The sequence below is a fragment of the Abrus precatorius genome, unplaced genomic scaffold (assembly GCF_003935025.1).
Source record: "Abrus precatorius isolate BTA unplaced genomic scaffold, Abrus_2018 Scaffold9, whole genome shotgun sequence".
Classification (NCBI taxonomy): domain Eukaryota; kingdom Viridiplantae; phylum Streptophyta; class Magnoliopsida; order Fabales; family Fabaceae; genus Abrus; species Abrus precatorius.
Window position 1 is genome coordinate 2,242,968 of NW_020874439.1, and position 23,470 is coordinate 2,266,437.

General features: G+C 34.4%; 1 protein-coding gene across 1 annotated transcript in view; it reads left to right on the top strand.

Moving 5' to 3' along the window:
• LOC113849186 (elongation factor G-2, mitochondrial) overlaps nucleotides 1-23,470 on the top strand; it is a 35,940-nt gene that overhangs the window by 2,482 nt on the left and 9,988 nt on the right. Inside the window, exons 5-14 of the mRNA XM_027478890.1 lie at nucleotides 10,044-10,115; nucleotides 11,173-11,268; nucleotides 11,959-12,047; nucleotides 12,188-12,254; nucleotides 19,060-19,098; nucleotides 19,357-19,417; nucleotides 20,750-20,859; nucleotides 20,948-21,022; nucleotides 21,106-21,174; nucleotides 21,289-21,410. Coding sequence (XP_027334691.1) covers nucleotides 10,044-10,115; nucleotides 11,173-11,268; nucleotides 11,959-12,047; nucleotides 12,188-12,254; nucleotides 19,060-19,098; nucleotides 19,357-19,417; nucleotides 20,750-20,859; nucleotides 20,948-21,022; nucleotides 21,106-21,174; nucleotides 21,289-21,410 — 800 coding nt within the window. The remainder of the gene's footprint in view (nucleotides 1-10,043; nucleotides 10,116-11,172; nucleotides 11,269-11,958; nucleotides 12,048-12,187; nucleotides 12,255-19,059; nucleotides 19,099-19,356; nucleotides 19,418-20,749; nucleotides 20,860-20,947; nucleotides 21,023-21,105; nucleotides 21,175-21,288; nucleotides 21,411-23,470) is intronic.

Genomic DNA, 23,470 nt, shown 5'->3' on the forward strand with positions numbered 1-23,470 from the left:
AAGATTGAATCAGAAGGTTTATTTTCAAAATTGTGATTCTATCTGTATTTGTGAATCATAAGAACAAAGGGCATAACAAATTAGTTTCTCAGTCTGTTGTTTGAACTTTGAAAGTGTTTTGGACCTTGTGGTTTGATCATCCTAGCTGTGCATCAAGAGAAAACAGCATAGATGTGTCAGCTTGTAATGATCTCATTATTTTAACAGAAAGTCTATCCCATTTTCCCTTGATTTATGTATCAGAGGAAATGTGGTTTTATGTAAATTGTAAGAATGATGCATCAGTTTATGTTTTATATTCGTCACTCACTTTGTCCTATGGTAATAGTTGCAAACAGAGTTTCTTTCCATAGATAGTTGTACTACTTTCTCCTTTACCATAAGGATTTAGCCATGATAATAGAGCAAGGGGTATATAGTTTACTTTCACCTAGTATCCAAGCTCCAAGAGATATCTAGGAAACAAAAGCAGCTGGATTGCTTGTTTGAGCTACAGAAGTGACAGGTTATTGAACTGCATGGCTACTTTGATTTGGAGATACTTGTTATAGTCGGCAACAGACAGGGAAGCCTTATCCTATGAGTCAGTGGGGTAACCTGAACGACATTCATGGTTTTAGATTGTTGGTTGGCCTTGGTTCTGCACTGGTCCTTAACATGGCGAAATCACTTGCAATACCTATAACATATGGGAAAGGTTTGGTCCACAGCCTCCTCTGTCCACCACCAAGGTAGTTAAAATCGGTATTTTACTTCAAATCGTTAAAGGAAGTAAAAATCGTAAATTGAATTGTAAGATTTTACAAAAATTATATATACATGCATATAAGTTCATATTCTGCATATAAAATAGCTGAAATTAAAAAAAAAAAACATTAAATCACTAAAAGTACTTAAATAATCCATATTCCATAAAAAAACTATCAGGCATAATCCATGATGTAACAAGTTAACAATCCAAAATAGCCAAATCACCATGTTTTTGGTAAATTACAAAGCACAAACACCAAAATTAAATAGGAACTACTAACTAGTAATATTCTAAGATGTCTAATCTAACAATTATGCCACATTAAGTTCATAAAGATCCACCATATGGTATTCATCTTCATCTCCATCAACTTCATCATCCAAATTTAGCATATCAACATCATTCTCAACAGCATTGTGTTCAGCTTGGTTTTGGGCTAAGTTCTCATCTCCATCTAAGTCCAGATTGTGTGCATCCAAATCCAACCCTTCAATATCCCCAACATCATTTTCTGCAATCCACTCATCCATTGTTGTTAAATGTCGGTTATGACCGCGCCATGGCGGAATGGCGTGGCGGAAATGACAGAGCCCGTTACGAAGATGGTGTGGCATGGCGTAAATGGCAGAAATGGCATTTTTTTTTTTGAAAATAAGGTTTTTCTGCACTTTTGGGCCAGACCCGACCCGACCCAGTTTAGAACCCAACCCTAGATGCAGGTTTTTCCCTCTCTTCTCCTTACGATCTCACTCTCCCTCTCTTTGCAATCTCACTCTCTCATTCTGCAATCTCACTTTCCTCTCTGCTCATCTCTTTTCTCTCTGCCCTCCATCAAGATTTCATTCTCTCTCTTTCTCTACGACATCTCTCTCTGCTTTCTCTGAGAGATCTCTCTGCTGAGATCTCCTTTTTTCTTGGGCTCCTTGGGTTTTTTTTTTGGTGCATTTCGGTCTCCATTTCTGGCGACTGCACCATCTCCGGCGACTCAAACCTCCATTTCCGGCAACTGCACCTCCATCTCCACCGATTCCATTTTTTCTAGTAGCTATTTTTTTCATTTTTCCTTTCAATTTTTTCGTTATTTTTCTCATTTAAGTTTTACCCTTTCCGTCCCGCATCTCTATTTTTTCTCTGATTTTTCTAAAAAAAAAATTCTATTTATTTCAGCTACTCTTTACATGGCTCAACATGAGTCTTCATCAAATTGTTCAAAAACTTCTAATCGTTCTTACCTGGGATGGAAATATGCTCAATTGATGAAAGATGGAGATACAAAAAACATTGTATGTAACTTTTGTGAAAAAGTTATGAGTGTTGGAATCACTAGAATGAAACAACATTTAATTGGAAAGAAGAGTAATGTGAAAGCTTGTCCCAAGTGTCCCTAAGAAGTTAGAAAAGAGATTGAGACATATCAATAGGAAAAAAAGAGTCAAAATAGTTTTGAGATGCCAAATGTGAGAAGCTTTGAAGGTATAAGCTATGATGTAAGTGAAGATGAAGAGGATACCCAATCTTGTAGCGTTGCCATTGGAAATCAGAAAGGGCCAATGGACTTGTTTTGTAGAAAGCCAGAAGGTGCCATTGAGACAAGAAAAAAGGAAAAATTGAGACAAACAAATACAAGAGAACAATGTGACAAAGAAGCCAAGGCAAGCAATGTTGTCAAGATCGGGATCTTTCCTAGGATCGAAAGAGGGGTAAAAAATCGTAAATCGTGGGATTGTAAGATAGATCGTAAGATCCTTCAAAAAGTGTAAAATTATACTTAAAACATATATATAAACTGAGAAAATTACATAGATAAAAAGTTAATGTCTAAATTACTTAATTTAGTTAAATATAAATTTAAAAATCCTATATTTAAGATTCAATATAACACATAATTAGTGAAACTATCCATGCTAAGGTGAGAGAACACATAATAGAAAATAAATAGAAGAATATTTTTTTAAAAATTAAAAAGATCAACAAGTTATCCAACTTATAATACTTTGCAATAAATAATATTAAAGTATTAGCTCTAGTTAACAATGTTTAGATTTATAGTTAAATACGTGAAACTTAGATGCTTATAATGTTTAATAAGTTTTTTATAAAATATGATATTCATTAATTTTTTATAAAATATTAGAAAAAATAATTTTATACCATTTTACATTTAAGTTAATGTCTTATTGCACTATTTTATTTTAATATATAATATATTATCAATAAAATTGAAAATTAATTTTAATAAAATTATTTTTAGGTAGTACCACTATTAAAATGTTTATTTAAATTAACCTCAATCACAGGTTTATATTGAAAGGTGTATTTATTACAAGACATAAAAATTCATTTCTACTGGGAAACAAAACTGAAACAGTAGCTCATGGTATATCTAGAGAATAGAAAACACCCAGAAAACGTGAACCGCCAATTGAAACAGGCAAACATCAGCTCAAGAAACACCAAAAAAGAAAACGCGAACCACCCACGCAGAGAATCGAAGGATGGCAGTCGCGGAAGAGAGAGAAAATGGAAGGATGTGTGTCGCGGAAGAGAAGAGAGAATGGGTGTCGAGGAAGAGAGCATCGGTGGCGCAGAAGAGAGAATGGGCGTCGCGGAAGAGAGAGTGGGAAAGAATTTGGGGAAAAATAACCTAAATAGGTTTTTTAAAACCGGGTCAGAAAAACCCGACCCGGAAACCCAACCCCCCATAAGCCCAACCCAAAAACCCAACCCAGAACCGACCCAATAAACCTGCCCCAATAATTGAATCGCATCGGAGATCCTGTGATCTTGACAGAAAAGATCGGGATTTCATCCGATCTTCCATAAGCGATCCCAAGTCCAATTAAGATCGTCCAAGGCGTATAAGATCGTAAAATTGTACAATCCTGCGATTTTTTAATCACGATTTTAACAACAATGAAGGCAAGGGTTCATCTATACATAGCTTGATTCCAAAATCAAGCTGGCCTTTCCTTTAACCTTGTTAAATTGAAAGGCTTTCAAGAAATGCTCACAGTTGTTGGTGCCTTTGGTTCAAATGTACCGGCTCCAAGTTATCATGATATTTGAATTACACTTCTTAAGAAAGAGCTAGAATATACTGGTTCTTTGATGAAAGATCATAAGGAGCAATGGAGCAAACATGGTTGTTCTATCATGTTAGATGCATGGACAGATCAAAAGCAAAGATGTTTGATTAATTTCTTGGTTAATTCTCCTGCTGGGACGATGTTTATGAAGTCCATTGATGGATCTAATTTTGTGAAGACTGGTGAAAAATTATTTGAGATGCTTGATGCTGTTGTGGAGGAGATTGGAGAAGATAAAGTGGTGCAAGTGATAACGGATAATGGGAGCAATTATGTCTTAGCTGATAAGATGTTGAAAGCAAAAAGACAACATCTTTATTGGACTCCTTGTGCAGCTTATTGCATAGATCTTATGCTTGAAGATATTGGAAAGCTTCCCTTGATAAAGATGACAATTCAAAGGGGAATATCAGTTGTTGGCTTTATCTACAATCATTTAAGTACCTTGAGTTTGTTGAGAATTTTTACAAACAAGAGGGAGTTGTTGAGACATGCAATTACTCGATTTGCAACTTTTTTTCTATCATTGGAAAGGCTTCACCAAGAAAAAAACAAATCTTAGAAAGATGTTTACTTCTGATGAATAGTGTAAAACCAAGTTATCAAAGGAAGCTAAAGGGAAGCAAGCAACAAAAATTCTATTAAATCATGTATTTTAAAATAATGTGGTATATACTTTGAAAATCATGGCTCCTCTTGTTCGGGTGTTATGTTTGGTTGATGGGGAAAGAAGACCAGCCATGAGATATATTTATGAAGCAATGGAGAAAGGTAAAGAAGCTATTATGAAGTCATTCAAAAATAATGAAAGCAAATACAAAGATGTGTTTGAAATCATTGGTAATAGATGAACTTATCAGCTTTATCGTCCATTACATGCAGTTGGTCATATTTTAAACTTGGAGTTCTTTTATGACAACCCTCAAATAGAATTTGATTTGGGAGTTACAAATGAGTTGTATGATTGTATCAAGAGGTTAGTGCCAAGTCGGGATGTGCAACAAAGCATACTACTTGAATTACTAATTTATAAGAGTGGTGATGGTCTCTTTGGATCTGACTTTACAAAATCACAAAGAAAAAATATTGCTCCTGATAATTCATCAAAGTCTTCAACATTTTAATTTTATGGTTATAATTCATCTTTAGTTATAATTTATCTTTCATTTTATAGCTCAATGGTGGAGAATATATGGACATTCAGTTCCATATTTGTAGCAACTAGCTTTCAAAATTTTGAGTTTGATATGTAGTGCATCCGGATGTGAACGCAACTAGAGTGTTTTTGAGCAAGTAATTTCTCATCTTTCAAGCTTGCTACTTTCTTCTAAAAATTATAAAGAAACTAATTAATATTCTTTTAATTCAACTCATGTTGCAGATTCATTCAAAGAAGAGAAATAGGCTTGATCAGAAAAAATTAAATGACTTAGTTTATGTGAAATATAACCAACAACTCAAAGAATGTTACAATCTTAAAGATGTAATTGATCTAATTACACTCAATGACATTGATGAGTGTAATGAGTGGCTGGTTAAAGAAATGGATGATGATGCTCATGATGAGGATATTGAAAATGACTTAGTTTTTGATGGTGATAACACTTTAAATTGGGCAATTGTTTATAAAGTTTCTAGAATTGGAGAGCCTACAACATATTCTAGGCGTCATTCTAAGAAAAGAAAGAGGCCATCAAGTGATGTCGGAAGATCAAGACATGTTCAACAGCAAAAGGAAAAGAGAAAATGGTTCTCAAAGATGATGATGAAGAATTAGAAGATGAAGAGATATTGGAAAAAAACAGAAGATGAATTAGAAATTAATCTTTCATAATCTGAGGGAGAAGAGGAGGAGGGATATGCTTCGGTGGATGAGAAAGAGGATGATTATGTTGGAGTTGAAGAAGAGGACTAAATTGATAATCTGTGTTTTTATTGTTAACTTGACATTTGATAATTGTATATTCTGTATTGAATTATACTTTGGATTGTAGGTTATGATATATATATTTTTAGTTAATTATTTTCTATCATTTTTTGTGACTTATAGTATTTTTTTATATATTTTATTATATCCGCTATAAATCTGTCATAACCTGCCATGGCGGCCGTCATAACTTTATGGCAGTTTTTTTGGTTTCTTCCATGAGCTGGCATCCGCCATTGATAACATTGCACTCATTATCAGATGAAACATCATTAAGGTCTAGCTCACGAGCTCTTCTAAGTTACTTCTTTCTTACATATTTTGAATTAGCCATGACAAAGACAGCATCATTCATGGTCTTTTGCTTGAAGCGATTTCTTCTCTTGGTATAGACCTAAACACATCCAAATATGTATGAGAGATAATTGAAAACAACTTTACTAAAAATATTACCATCTCAAATGCAGTCCAATTACGATCTCATCCAAAGGAACATGTTAAACTTAATACACGAATGGCAAACTTTTAAAGCTATGGATGTTCATCTCCATATGACTCCTACCAATCAGTTGGGGCCTTCTTTTGAAGTGTTGCTCTAGCTAAGGGGCTACTTAAAAACATTTGTTTTTTCTTGAAATCATTAATTTGAACATCAATCTTGGCATGTTCTTCAATATTTGGCACCATCCTTGCCATACAATTATATAGTTCTCGTTTAACTTCAAGATTAACTTTAAATCCAGGATTATTATGTAATTGAGGGTTGAAAAAATAGCCAGCAGCATGTAAAGGCATATGAAATTTTTTGTCCCATCTAGTATCAATGATATTCTATAGAGACATGTAACTAAAGAATAAATAAAATGGGTTAATATTCTAACAATGAATAAAAGACTACAAAATTTTAATTTTAATTAAATTTTATAGATAATTAATTACTCTATATGGATGGCTTCTTTAGCTTGGTCCATTGCCTCATTAACAAAGCCCATGGCTGGCTTCTTATTTGAATAAACCAAATGAAAGACTTTAATTAAAGGATATGCACCCTTTAAGCAGATCAGAACATTCTTCCAAAACTGATTGTCCATAACAACTTCCTCCACTAATTTCCCCTTTCTTGTCCTAGAAAACTTCTAGACTTCCATTTGTCACATAAGAACATTCTTAATAGAGCTCCCCTATTCTCATGAAGGCACCCCAAAGTTAAATATGAAGTGGCAAATCAAGTGATACCTGGTTTCACCAAATCTTTTTCTTTTGTGAAGCATTACAATAATGAAATAAGAGAAGTCCTTGAATAATTATAGGTTGTGATTTTTCTACCTTTTGGAATGGTTTCCTTGTGGAGGGGTATCTTTTTCTCAGTCATCCAACATTAGATCAATGTAGTGTGCAGCACAAAAAGTCCAATATAAATTCCATCTTTTCTCCATCAACATATCTCCAGCAGCTTTATAGTTTGCTACATTATTAGTTACAATTTGCACTACTTTTTCCTCACCAATCTCTTCCACAACTTCATCGAGCATATTAAATATTTTGTCAGCTGTTTTGGTGATGTGGGAAGTATCGACTTTAAAAATACTGTATCTTTGGGTCTGTTCACTAAGAAGTTCAGAATGGTTCTCCTTGTGTCAATCCACTCGTCTGTCCTTATCGTGCAGCCAACACTCTTCCAAACAGCCTTATGTTCTTTAATAAGTTTCCTTGTCAACTTCACTTCTTGCTTCAAGTACTTCACTCTAATCTCGTGATAAGAGGGTGGCTTAAATCCTGTGCCGTGTTGTGTAATTAACTCACACATGGCATGAAATTCTTCACTTCTTGCTGCATTGAAAGCTAGGGCATTGTTGTAGAAAAATCTTGCAATTTCTTGACATGCATCCTCCCTTATACCCTTCTTGAATATGCTGTTTATTGTGGCTTGTGATTGCAAAACTGTTCGATCCCAGCACTCTCAACTTCAGCACCTTCAATGGTTTTTCTCTTTTCACCAATTTCCAAAAAGTCATCTTTATTAGCTGCTTTTTTCATCAAGGAAGTAATAATCTCAATCATCTCCTTATTCACATCCCTCAGGAACAGATTTTGCAGAATTTGCACTTAACCTTCACAGTTCCTTGAACTGAAAATCTATATTTTCATCTCAGATCACCCCTGTTTTCACAAGCATTCTGGGGAACCAACCTATGAGGCACGCTTGAAGAGCCCATAGCAGTTGAGTTGTCGGTTGCAGTTGGGAGTGACCCAGAAACACTACCACTTGAACTTTGACCACCAGCCATGTTTGAAGCCATTCTTGAACAAATGAGAAAAAATAGAGCAAGAAGAAAAAAAGTCGTTGTCGCCTGGTTGGTATAGGGTTCCCTGAAGAAACCAGAGGAAGATGAGAAGAAAATAGCTAACGAGTAGGATTTGGGTAGAGAAAACCAGAGAAATCGTGAAGAAGAAAAGAAAATTTAGCTAATAGTGCACATGTAGTCGCTCTGAGCAAGTCTAGGGTTCGACAGTGAAGAAAAGACATGGGACTTCATTTGTGGAAGAAGAAAAGAACACGGGACTTCAGTCGCACCTAATTAAAAAGCTGGGTTGGGCTCAAGTTATAAAGGATTTGAGCCGAAATCCAGATCTAACCCGTATTTTGTTGAAATCGGAAGCAGATCGAGGTATTACCGATTTTATGATCTAAATTGCGATTTTACTGCAATTTCACTCTGCTCCGATTTCCGTTGCAATGTGAATTGTTTGGTTACAATTTTACGAGTCAACTCCCGATTTTAACTACCATGTCCACCACAACTGCTAGATCTAGAAACCAGTGTAGATGTGTCAAGTGTAGATGTGTCAACAGGTGGAACAAAAACTTGTGGGTTGGAGTGGAGATATGTGATAGTTACTTGGAGAGAACCTGAATGTTGACTTGTAGAGTTTTGGGTGCAAATTAGCAAGGGCAAGTACCATGAAGGCATGTTTGAAATGTTTGTTTGCATTTGTCAATGAAATGCACATGGGCATCAAATTTAGCAATCAAATTATTAAGCTTTGTTAGTTTGCATGTCCACTTATTTACTATTTAGTTAGAAACAATGTTATGCTGGCCTTTGACATCATTGGAGTGCACTATTTTGGTCTTCTCTCAAACATAATAGCATGTCCTAAAAGAGCAATATGGGACTTGTCCGTTCAGTCCAGTGAGTGGGAGGTCGTCGTGAATGAATGGGTCTTTTAGAGGGTTCAGTTCCCACGGGTAAGATGCTTATGAGTAGGTGCGGGTTAGTAGCAAGAAGGCTTTATTACTTAAATGAGAAAAAAAGGAAATCTGTGTTGTTCGACCCGAAACTGATTCAAGAAGTTATATAGAAATCCATAGACTGCCACAGAATGAGGATTCAATTTGTTTTCACCTATTTTTGTCCCCAATAGGAATATCCTTGCCTCGTTTGATGATTGTGATGGTCACTCTACAGCAGCGGCCCAAAAGTAGTAATTGACTGTGCGCACATTGGTCACATGGGATTAAGGGGATAGTGGTGAAGTTGATGGCAGAAGGTGGGTTGGAGAAAATGCTACAGGTAGTACATACTTTTTTGGATGAGGATTCGGGCTCAGGTAGCTGGGGTAATAATGACTTCAAGGTTTGGGTTGTATGAACAATGCACAAATTATTGTAAATGGGTTTGCTAATTTGGGATGGAAACAGGGAGATGAGGTGGGAAAAGGATGAGAGCATGGCTGGTCTGGTTTCCACAGAATTTTGGTGGCTGGAAGAAGCACCATGCGATGGCATGTGGGAGGACACAAGTCACATAACATAAAATACACACAAGGGTGCATGTGGATGTCACAGGTGGTGGGTCATTGGAGGTTGGGTCAGTAGATGGTGTGGTTGGAGAAATTACAGCTGGTGAATTTGCAACTGTTTGCTTGGGAATAGATCACTGCAATTACTGGTGAAACTGTGGTATGAAGGATCATTAAGCCACTGATACCATATATTAGTTTGAGGACTGAGGTAAAACTGTCTCTAATCAGTAATTGTTAGTAAATATAAATAATAAGACAAATCAAGTCCTAAATTAGATCTAATCAGCATTAATCAACTGAGTCAGTACTAATATAGTATTTATTTGTACATGTGTTTAAATCTGTCATTTAGTTCTAACAGTGTTTTATATAATGATATATTAATAGAACTCGTTAGTCCCCATCCTGACATCCCTCTTTCAACATTGTTTTTAGATAGAGTTTAATTTTGTTTATTATTATTTTTGTGTAGGAAGCAGTTCGTAGGGCTACCCTAGCACAGAAATTTATACCAGTGTTCATGGGTAGTGCTTTCAAAAATAAGGTAACCATTAAATTACCTTCAGTACATTTGTATATTGGTGCACAGTCATCACTGCCTTCTTTAATCTTCCCCTTTATCTGGTTGATGTATAATTCCCCCTCCCCCACTTTAGTTTTGACTTATTATTGTGATGATTATGATGTAATATAGTTTCAGTCTTTCTAAGATTTTACTATTGTAAATATTGAATCCATTTGTAGCATTCTTGTGTGCAGCATTCTTGCAATACATACAACTATCATATTGGCTGTGTGTGCAACCATGACCAATCATAAATCATAAGCTTCTTCATTTCCTTGATGTGATTATTTAGTGGAAATTTTTGACATATCTCTTTCTGCCTCCACCCCCTCCGCTAATCTCTGATCTATTTCTCTTATGAAAGCTGGGGGCTTTTTTTATTTCTCTCTCTATGATGGCAATCTTCCATAACTTCTCTGTTGGATTTTTTTCTTGCATCTGTTAATATTTCCTTGTTAATATTGTTTGTATTTCACTCTTACTATACATACATAATCTGTCCAGAGAGAGAAGAAATTACACACAACAAGGAATCCAAATGCAATCATTTTGTTGGAATTATTTGGTGAACTTTCTAATTTACCCTTTGTTAGTGCCTTAGTGGGTCTCTTTTTGACCTTTAGGCTACTCTGCGAATGTAACTGCTTTATTTATTGTACTTAGAATTTCAATATGGATAAAAGGGTATTAGTAGAAAAATAGGGATTAATATTATCTTGAACTTCTACATGAACAGATAAATAGGAATAAATTTCTTCTTCTCTTTGGATAAATAAATTGGAATAGGGTTGCGTTTTTATGTTTTCTTATACTGGTTCTTGGTATTAATAGTGGAAGGAACCTTTGCTCTCTCAAATCCCAACTCTCAATCTTCCAAATGTTTTCTCAAATACATGTATACACGCTTGCTTGTCCAAAACTGTAAAGTTTCAATATGATCCAAACTTGAACATTTAAGATTTCGTGCATACTCATCTCTTGTTTGTGTCATTATCTTTCTATCTCTTGTATTTTTTAATCTTTTTGTATTGGACAGGGGGTACAACCACTTCTGGATGGTGTAATTAGTTATTTGCCATGTCCAGTTGAAGTTAGTAATCATGCCCTTGACCAAACTAAGAATGAGGAGAAGGTACTTGTCTCATAGAAAGTTTATCCGTTTTGCTTTAATAGTATGCAGCTATCATGATTGTTGAAATTCCATATGACTTTTTATTCGTAGGCCAAATTTTGAATCACGAATTATAAGACGTACTATGAAAATGATAAAAATTGCTGTGAATGTGTTTTACGTAATGAAAAATATCTTAGTCATTCAAAAAAGTGAAAAATATCAATGTTAGACATAATAATGCATACATACTAGTATAGTAAAATTTTAAGTCAATAGCAAGAAAAGAAAATGAAACATGCAAATCCAAATTGTCATAAAGAAGATTTAAATCTTGGGAACAGTAATTGCTTTAAAATTTGAAATATAAATAGGCGCTTATTAAAAGAGGGTTAGATCAGAAATGTTTTGCTTCCTCTCTTGCTAAAAAAGAAATACTTTTTTCAATAAAAAAAATAAGGTTTATGATTTCAAGATAACGTTGCTATTTAAAAGTATGGTAAGAACTAAGAAGGTTGTTAGGTTTTATATGAGCTTGGGATGAGTTTAAAAGAGTAAGCAATCACATGTCTAAGAATATTATCTAAGGATGATTCCTACAGCTTATGATCTAGCGAGACATAATCATATTGAATTGTGATATGCTTGTTTTAGGTAACTCTGTTTGCCTTGCTATATATTGGGTTATTGTGTTAGTCTATGCTTATTTAGGTTGAGCTGCGTGGAAGTCCTGATGGGCCACTTGTGGCTTTGGCTTTCAAGTTGGAGGAAGGGCGGTTTGGTCAATTAACATATCTAAGGTATCTCTCACCAAAGGAGGCCATTGATCCCATTTTAAACTGTTTCTTCTTTTATAATATTGATCTTCTGTTTCAAATTTGTGTTAACCTTTAAAATAGTTCTTTACGCATAAGCTAATGGATTTTTTTTTTGGGTGAAGAATCTATGAGGGTGTGATTCGGAAGGGCGATTTTATTATTAATGTAAACACTGGCAAAAAGATTAAGGTAAATCTTTCACTGTTCTAGTTTGATTGTGTGAGTGTTGTTTGCAAGTGTTCTGCTTTATGGACCTGATTTTCTTTCTGGATATGTTTTGTATTTATGTTTAATCATATTGAAGATAATGCTTGAGGGGGGTGAATTGAGTTTGTGAAACTTTTTGTAAATGTTAAAAATTTTCACAAATTTTTGAACACTGGCAGATAATGCTTAATGGATATTGAGACTATTAATTTTATATGTATATGGACTAAAAGGAAATGAAAAATTAACCTAGTGAATATATACAACATATGCAACAATATAAAAAGTGCAGTCAATTAAGAGAAAATGTAAGAAGAATGCAAATCAATTTATCTTGGTTTGGCTACCAACCACTTGTGACCTCCAATCTTCAAACATTTACCTGGGATTTTCTCCACTAATCAAACAATGATAAAATATTCTTTGCAAAACTTTGAGATACCCCACCCTAATGCCAAGAGGGATATTTTACCCTTCCAACACAAATATTTTCACAAATAAACCAAAGGAACACTCCATGAAATTAGTTTATACAACTTGAAGTGCTATTAATAATCAATAAGGCTTAAGGATGAGCATTTGTGTCTCAAATTTTTGTTCTATATTTGAAACTTGAAACATGTATTTGTAATATAGAATATGTTTACATTTAAAACTTTATTATGTTTGAAAATATTAACTCAAATAATCAATTTAAATCGCCTCTGATCAATTATCCTTAGACCTCGAATTGACTTAGTAAGCATGTAAGCCAATTGGTCATTAAAATTTACAAATGATTAATAATCTCACCAAAGAGAACCTTCTGAACCAATGAAATGGCAGTCAATCTCTATATGTTTGGTCTGCTCATGAAAGACATGATTAGAGTCAATATGTAAGGTTGCCTGGTTATCACAAATAAGCCTCAGGTCCTACCTCACAAAACTTTAACTTAGAAATAAGTAGCATTAGACATACAAGTTTACATGAGGTATTGGCCATTGCTCGATATTCTGCTTTAGCAGTGGATCTAAATAGAAAGATTAAAGTTAGCCCAAGCCCAGAAGCAATCAAGCCTTGGAAACTAGTTCAAATAGAACAAAACTACAACATTCTGCTTTTTACTCTTCCAAGCAATAAGGTTACCTCCATCCAATACACAATATCCTGAAGTTGATTGTCTATCACTTGGACAACCAGCCCAATCCACATCTATGTATGCAACAATATCAGTATGGCCTCTGTTTTCATAGACTAATCCCTTTTGTGGGAACCTTTGATATGTCTCAAGATTTGAATCACTACATCCCAATGACTATCACGAGGGGAGTTAAGAAACTAGCTCACAATGTTGATTGTGAAGGATATGTTTGGCCTAGTCATAGTAAGATAATTCAGCTTTCCGACTAATCTTCGATATCTATTTGAATCTAAATACAACTCTCCTTGATCTGGCATAAGCTTGACATTTGGATCCATAGGGGTATCAATCGGCTTACAATCTAACATTCCTGTTTCCTTCAAAATTTCAAGAGCATGTTTTTTTTGAGATATGGCAACACCAGTTTTTGATTGAGATACTTCAATCCCACAGAAATATCTCAATCGACCTAAGTCCTTGGTTTGGAAATGTTGAAACAAATGCTGCTTGAGTTGGGTGATACCATCATGATCATTGCTTGTGATAACAATGTCATCTATATAGACAACAAGATAAATGCACTGGTTAGTAGAAGAATGTTTATAAAACACAGAATGGTTTGCCTCACTAGGAGTCGTTCTAAACTGTTGAAGAGCTGTATTAAATCTACCAAACCATGTTCGAGGACTTTGTTTAAGGCCATATAAAGCCTTATTTAACTTGCAAATCAATCCTTGTGACTCCCCTTGAGCAACAAAACTAGGAGGTTGCTCCATATAAATCTCTTCTGATAGATCACCATGGAGAAATGCATTTTTGATATCTAGCTGATAGAGGGGCGAACAATGTATGGCAGCCATGGATAAGAAGAGGCGAACTGAGGTCATCTTTGCAATAGGTGAGAAGGTGTTGCCATAATCAAGCCTAAAAATTTATGTGTAGCCTTTAGCTACCAATCGAGCTTTTAGCCAATCAGTCTGTCCATCTGGGCCCACTTGGATAGCAAACACCCGACGACAACCAATTGTAGATTTTCGAAGGGGAGAGGGAACAAGTGTCCAAGTCTGGTTGGATCTGCATCTTGTCAATCATAGCCTATTGCCACCCTTGATGGGAAAGTGCCTCCTTGCCTATTTTAGGAACAGTAATAGAGGAAATAGCATACACAAGGCAGAATGGGAAGAGCAATGTTGTCAAGATCAGGATCTTACCTAGGATTGGAAGAGGGGTAAAAGATCGTAAATCGCAGATTCGTAAAATAGATCTTAAGATCCTATCAAATATGTAAAATTATACACAGAGAAAATATGATAGACAAAAGTACTAAAATAAATGTTAATAATATATTTATTATTATTAATTAAAATTTATTAAAAATTGTGAGTTATATTTATACATATAACATATCTTAAATTTACTAATTTCTTATATTTTTATGATTTATAAATTTTAATTAATAAATGAAAATATATTAAAATAAATGTTAATAATATATTTATTATTATTAATTAAAATTTATTAAAAATTGTGAGTTCTATTTATACATATAAGTATATAACATATCTTATTCAATAATTTCTTATATTTTTATGATTTATAAATTTTAATTAATAAATAAGAATATATTAAAAATAATTTTAAAATAAATGATAAGAAAACTCGTGGACAGTAAAGCCACATGTACATGAAGCTACACAAATAGATTTGAGCCTCTGAATGGTAGAGTGATATTGTACCAATTTCTAATAAGATGTGCCATCTACCTGACAAAGTTATAGTTTAGCAGCAAACCCACAGACCACCCAGAAAATACCCAAACAACACACAGAGAACTGGGAACCACTCACAACCAGAGAGCTGCAAACCATCCACGCCCAGAGAGGAGAGAGCCCAGAACCACCCATGTAGAAGCACCAAGACAAAGAATACTTCACTCACGGAAGCTCAAAGATGGAGAAGAGGAAGGAAGTGGTTGCCACATATGAGAAGGCTTCCAAAAGTGTTAGCTGGTCAAAAAACTAAGGAAATTAGGTTTTCTAAAACTGGGTTGTTATATTTGACCCAAACATCAGAATCGGATCAGATCACTGATCTCACGATCTTGCTGGAAAAGATCGCAATCCCAAACGATTCCAAGCAACTCTGATCTTTTGTGCAATCTAGATCGTTGAGGGTGAGAAAGATTGTAGGATCATGCAATCTCATGATCAAGATCCCGATCTTGACAACACTGGGGAAGAGGATAAACGATGATAACTCAAGAAATTATAAATGGGATGAGGATTTCAAGTTGAATGTGTATATTTTTGAAGGGCTATTGGCAAATCAGCAAGTGTCTCAAATGGATCTGGAGTAGGTAGAGCAATTGGCGTAGGAAATGAGTTGTCTGGATCTTCAGAAACTACTTCCTCCAACGGAGGAAGACAAGGTCTACGTTGGTAGGTAGCCAGAGGACAAGGAGTAGCAGGTGAAGAGGGAGGAGGAACATTAGGAGTCTCTGGCACATTGGAGATTGAAGGATTAGTGAAAAGGGGAATGTAGTAAGGAATGGGAATAAACCTGGGAAACTGATTGTGGAGAGACTGGTGTGGTGAAATATGAGAGAGGTGAGGAACCATGTTCTTCAATTTATTTAGACCTGAATGACCTAGATGACAATGCAAGAGAAGAGGAGAATCTGTGACAGTGCAGACAACAGAGGAAGGAGGGTGGAAATAATAAAGACCACACGATTTAGATTTTACTCCAATCGTCTGTCCCGTACTCCGGTCCTGTATAAAGAAAGATTTAGTAGTAAATGTTATGGAACAATTATAGTACGAGTAATTTGACTAACTGAGACCAAATTAAAGGGGCAACCAGGTACAAGAAGAACTGAATTTAAGGATAAATCAAGAAGAGGGATAGTTTGTCCAATGCCATGGCATTAGCTTTTGAGTTGTCAGCAAGGGTGATGTAGTGTGCTGTTTTAGGTTGTGACAGTTTTGAGAAAAGAGAAAGATTACTAGCGATGTGGTCAGAAGCACCAGAATCTAATATCTAGGGTCTAATAGACGATGAATGAGAGAAGCAAATTGTAGAGTTACCAAATTGAGCTATGGAAGAGGAAGATTGCTGTGCTGCTATCTTCAGCTGGAGCTACTCCTTATACTCCATATCTGACAAAATATTCTGGTTGTCTCCACCAAGTTCAGTTTACTTTTCCACAGTGGAAGACTGAGTACGTCACATTGGCTGATTTCTCAGGAAACCCAATCAAGGAATAACACTTATCTTGGGTGTGGCCCATATGTTTACAATAAGAGCATTGTAGACGATTTCCAAGAACGCCACCACCTTGACCACGACTTCGACCTGCACGGTTGATCATATTAGAGAGGAATGTAGAAGACTCCAAACCTGGTTGGGAACCATTTCCTGACATTGTTTCTTGAGAGGGAACATGCAGGAGATGATCAATGAGATTCTTTGCTGTAGGTACATTGGAATTTGTCAAAATTTGGTTTTGAATAGATTCAAAATCTTTGTGAAGGCCATGAAAGATGAACACCATGCATATGTTATCAATCTTGTCTAAGACTTTTTGAAGGTCATCACCTATCAAGACCAATTTAACTTCATCAATGGTGGACTGTGCTTTATTCAAATATGATGGGAGAACGTTATTTGTCATTTTAAGTGCAGCCAAATTATGTATGACGTCATAGAAATGCTGAACATCATTTGAATAGACACTACGAGCTCTCGTCCATATATCGTAACATGTCTTATACGTACAAATTGGTTCTGTGGTTAGCGCGCGTGTGGGCTGCTAGAAGATGGCAGTGATTGATGGGACAACCGATTAGAGACTTTTGGGGCTAGTGCCGAAGTCACAGGCCAAATGGTGGTCAGACGTCGAGACAACTAGGGTTGATGGTTTTGTGCGTTTTGTTTTATCAAGCCCACAGATTGTGAGCTCTGATACCAACTTGAGATAGAAGCACATAAATTAATTAGGGTAAAATCTGAGTATCCTCATTGTCATTCAGCAATCCTTATAATTACATTCTGTACAATCTGAATCCCTTGATTATGGGGATTGACTGAGTAATAACAGCTGACCCCTAATTACCTTATTTACATTATCAATCAGATTTCTATATAAAAGAAAAGAAGGTAACTATATTAATAATGAAAATAAGATTCTCAACAATTGCTATTGATTTTTTTTTTATTTTGTTTGTTTTCATCAAAATTTTAGCCATAGGGCTAGAACAATTTTCATTATTTTTCGACACACTTATTGAAAATTCATTTTAATTATAGACATTTAAAATGTTTTTAAGTTATTTTTAGATAAAATGTGATTTTGATAAATAATCTTAAGTAATGGATTATTTTAGAAGTTAATGAACAAAAATGGTCATATATGTGTCCTTCAACATTTTTAATCCGTTCTTCAATCGACTAACATAGATTTTAATAGATTAAATAATCAATTAATGGCCTGTGGTTTGACTAAAAAGGTTGAATTGGTCATGCAATGAAAATAAAAGATTATCTAATCCATTAATACTTATTTTATGTGATTAAATAATGGATTAAAAAAAATAAATTAGAAACTGCATAAAACCATTTTAATCCATTAACTTCTAAAATAATCCATTAAAATCCATTTTAATTGATTAGATATGACGTAATTGATTATCAATGCAATATCTTAAAATGCATTTTAATTGATTATTACTTAAAAATAGCTAATCATAATAATATTTTATCTGAAAACAAATTAAAAACATTTCAAATATCCAGGGTTAAAGGGAATTATCATAAATTTTTTTATTTAAAACAACTTTGAGACTCAATCTATTTTTGATAATCTTTAGAAAATCAAAGCTATGAAAAAACTTTGAAGTTTAGAGTAACTTGATTGGATCTTTCATGATTATCTTTGAATTTTTATTTCATTTGTCTTCATCAAAACTTTAGACTTGGTGCTGTGACTATTTTCATTTACAGTATAACCGTTCAGGCTTTTATTCATTATATCTTTTCCAAGATCAATCTACAGTAATGCTAGTCCAAGAATGCCTTTTTTGTCTATCAACATTAATTTAACTTCATTTTCATGGAAATCTTGGTAATTCTTGGATTCAAATCTTTTAAGCGTAAGTGCATGGATTTAAACTCTTACTAGCTACTGTCTTACTAGCATTATGGAATAATTTTAAAGAATTCATCGTACAGGATAGGCATCTAATCTTGAAGAAACTCATCCTCTTTCATGTCCTTGTTGGAGGAAGTTAAATCTCCTCATTTATTACCTCTTCCTCTTTGGCTTGAAATTTTTTATATATCCAAAGACAAGTGTTGAATTTGGGCTTTTAAGAATATATCAACCCTAAAGCTAGCTTGTAAGGTTATGATTGCCTTAGCTTTTATAAGCTCTTATTTAGCCGTATTTATAGCCGTTGTGGGACTTTGACTATAGAGATACAATAGATGCAACCAAGACTTGTACTGTTTTCATTTTTATTAAGTAAGCATCAGCCAAGATAGATAATTAAAAAAAAAAAATGCAGTATCATTCACTAGTAAGATCATAGTCATGTCTCTGGTTTTTTGTACTACATTCCAAGACTAGGGTGGTTCGTGGTTGAATCCTTTCTTCTGTGAATGCAGGTTCCTCGCTTGGTTCGCATGCATTCTGATGAGATGGAGGTTTGTTTTTAGACTTCCAGTATGGTTAGTCAATCTTATTGAATAAAATGCCTCCGGAAACATGTCTGTTTTTCTTTTTTTTTTTAAGGAATAAGAGGTATAGTTAGGTAATTAGGTAAGGTCATAGGCTATGATTTTTGTTGACAGATAGTAAACTTGTAGGGTTTTATTTATCTGCTAAATACATTCTGAGGAATTTTAATATATTCAGTTATTCTCTTCATTACAATTTCTGGAGTTTTCTCCCAAAATCTGCAGGACATTCAAGAGGCTCATGCTGGACAAATAGTTGCTGTATTTGGTGTTGACTGTGCATCAGGTTATTCTCTTGTCTTTGCTTAAACCTATGCATTTCCCAAATTCTATATTACTCCTGTTTTGGAACTTTTTTGGGTGGGTTGGTGTTTGCCAAGAATCTGTTGGTTATGGTTTAGATATCTTTAAAAGAGGGATTATATTTTTTAATTGGAGAATAAATTTTACACAAGGGACTGAAAAAGAAAAAACTGAAAATGCAACGTATGTATTGTAAAAGTAGAAAGGAGGAAAGTGGCTGACAAAATGCAGAAAAACTGTGAAACCTTTCTGGGTTGCATGTCATGAACAACGAACTACTCCTTATTGAATATTCTCAGTTGGGATTGAAATGTCCAAAACTCAGGAAGAAGAAGAACTAATGCATTGATTAAATCCTGGGATTCAAGAGCCTGATCTCTCCCAACCATGTATGAACTGTCTAGCTGAATGCCCCTTACTCCCTGACTCCTATTTATTTAGCTTATAAATTATTACATGTAACATATTCAGTTATTTACAGCTGTCTCAACTATCTAACTGGGTTATACTAATCCGTTGGGCTGTGGTCCATTTCTACCTCTTCTTTCATAAACTTACCTAATTGAGGGGCTGTTAATAACATAGACGTTCACATTCCCATTCTTTCTAGAGATGAACAAATTTTGAGTTAGTTCCCATAAACACAATCCAATCTAATGATATGTAAATAGAAGATGTCTTTAAAATATAGTCATTCCTCACCAATAATATGCAAGAAGACCCTAAAACCTAGCTTGCACACTGCTCCATAACTTTTGGCTCTTATTCTTGTTACAGTCTTTGGAATATATTAAGATAAACTGTTCCTAGGTGAAATTTGGTTTTTCCACTGAAAACACCAAACGATTAGCTGTAATTTTCAGCAATATGTGGCCGAAAAATTCCAAAGTCTAGTGCTAGATAACTTTGAAATGTTTACTGTTAATTATTTATTAAATTTGATAATGTTTCTCAATTTGACCTTTGTGTTTAACAGCTAGGGTACCTCCCACTGTCAGAATGCAAAATGATAAACACATTGAAATCCATGTTTAAGAATTGTAAATAATCTAAGTTTTTTCACTAAAGGCTTGTTTCACCTTTTTTTTTTCTTCTTATTTTCTTTTGTTGGGAGGATCTATTGTCTGAATCTGTTAGTGTCAGTTATCAGTGTTACATTTTTTTAACCGAATCTTGTAGTGCTTTCTGGGTTGTATATGCTAAACATGTGTTATTAGGGCAATCTTTCTGTTCATTATTTATTTCTTCTCATATTTATATTTTTTGTTTAATTTTGATTATATATTAGTCTCAATATTTCTGTCTTGGTCATCAGGAGATACTTTTACTGATGGTTCAGTTAGATACACAATGACTTCTATGAATGTTCCTGAGCCAGTAATGTCATTAGCTGTACAACCAGTCTCAAAAGATGCTGGAGGGCAAGTGAGTTGTATTTAACACCCCAACCCTCTTCCCCTGCTTGAGAAAAAGTTGTATCACATAATTGACTTTCTCCGGGTATTGCTTATAGTTTTCAAAAGCTTTGAATCGCTTCCAGAAAGAGGATCCTACTTTCCGTGTTGGTTTGGACCCAGAGAGTGGGCAGGTTGTCTTGAATTTTCATTACCTTTCTGTTATAAGTGACACTATCATTGTTCTTATCATGATATATTATACTTTTGTGGGTAGACGATTATTTCTGGAATGGGGGAACTGCATTTAGATATCTATGTTGAACGCATTAGGAGAGAGTATAAGGTACCCCTTTTATTCTCTCTCTCTCTCTATATATATATATATACACACTTTCTTGTTGATGCTGGCCAAATGTTTGCTTCTTCTGAAGTTTCATTCTTGTCTTTATCTGTTAAGGTTGATGCTTCAGTTGGAAAACCCCGTGTAAACTTCAGAGAAACTGTTACACAACGTGCTGATTTTGACTATTTACATAAGAAGCAATCTGGAGGGCAAGGACAGTATGGACGGGTAATTGGGTAAGCATTGATTAGAGTCATTCTTATTTTATTTATTGTCGATCGTAATTGAGCTTCATGGGAATTTATGTACACTTGCAAGCACACCAAAGAAGATTACAAATAAGAAAAGAAGCCATTTCAATTACCATTACAATCTTAAAGAAAATACTTATGAAATGTGTAGGTTTATGTTTCTAAGAGAGTTGTAATGTACCAATGTCAAAAATAAATACATGAACAGAAATCATGAAATTAAAGCATAATAACACCACTAACACTATGATACATAGATTGTTTAATGGAGTTCCATTTCACAATCCTTATACTCCTCTCCAGAAATGGTGCATTGAGAGTGAGAAAAGTCATCATAGAGAGAAAAAGTAATGGTTGAAAATTTGAAATGACTGTGAGGATGAAATTAATCAGGTTGTCTGGAAATTGTGAGCGTATACCAACATAGGCTAACCTGAATTGAAATAGGCATTTTGAAATAAAAAAAGCTTTTGTAATATAAAATAATCTTACAAGTTTCCTTGCAATGCTACTGAGATCTGAATCTTTTATTTTTATTGCTCAGGTGATTTCAATGTGCTAGTGTGATAACAAAATTGCATAATATTGCTATCTTAACAACCTTGGTATTGGCCTTAGTTGTCTAATCTCAACAAATATTGAGAACCAGGAAGCTGTTTTGTGCTCACATTTGTTAAATAACTTAAAAAAAAAAAGACTATATATAAGATGTTTGTGCACATAAGTTGAAGAAAGTGTTGATAGCATTATTTTTAATTCAAATTTTACACAAGGCATGAATAAGATCCTAAAGCTTTGATTTACAATAAGAGAGTTAAGAGGAATTGGGTCATTCCATGATGCAGAAAATATTAATATGATGGAGATCTAAAAGAACAAAGTGTCAGTCATGGAAGGGAAATGGGCTTGTGTTTTTAATAGACATGGCACAATGATAGAACAGAGGATATTTTCTGCATTCTAAAATGCTTTTTGTATGATTCTCGTTATCAAGTTAGCAAAAGTTCGATAATAGTATTGCTAGTCAGGTTACTACCTGATTGACAGTGGCTAGTTTCCTCAACTTGTGGCTATGTAAGACTGGTTTATTAAGTGGTGGAAAATGGGCTGGCAGGCTTGCTTGCCTCAAAAATAATTTAAAAATAGAAAATATTTGAAAAAGATAATAAAGCATAATTATTAAAATAATATAGAATTATAAAATTAGGACTGGTAGTTTAGCAATAAGTAAGTATATTTTAATTACTTTAAATTATTTGAAAAAAAAATGTGGCTTGATGGGCCAGTCTGCCATTGGCCTGCATTTTTGCAGGCTGCTGAGCGTAGAAACCCCAACCTTCCTCACCATTTTTTTCTTGGGGGGGGGGGGGGGAGGGTAAATGGGCTGATCTGTCAGCTCAAGCCCATTTTTTACCCCCATTTGAAGTTTTACAAGATTAATGCTTTAATAACTTCATAGATTTGGCCACTGCCCTATTTTTCCAAGTTTCTAGTCTTATGTGTTTGAACCCTCTTTGACAAACTATAGGAGTAATATTGTTTTTCAGGCACAGAAGACATCGGAAACCTTTAATGGTCCTTTTATTTATTTTTCTCTTTTTCCACTTACACATTAAGATCAGAAAAAAGTTGTTATGGGGAGATGATAGAATTTTGGATAAGGATTTTCCTTGAAAGTTATTTCCCCATGTATAAAGCATAAACATCATGAATGCCAAACTGGTTTCTTAGCTTCATTGTGATGCTTGTCAAATGGATTTCTTGGTTGAATTTTCAGAGAATGCAAGCTTTGCTCACTTAGTGTTATTTTCTATAATATATATTACTTTTCTTCTGTGCTTGTTCCAAAAAACATTGAATTGACGTGTTGATTAAAAAGAAATGAATAATAGCTTAAATATGATATCTCTTGTATTTCTTATAAGGTCCTACAATCATCTACAAATAGATTTTCCAAACTGATGTTTCTTGACACAGTAAACTACCGCTTCTACCTGGCTGCTTTATCAATGTAACAAGGTTTTAGCAGTACCTAAACATTGCGC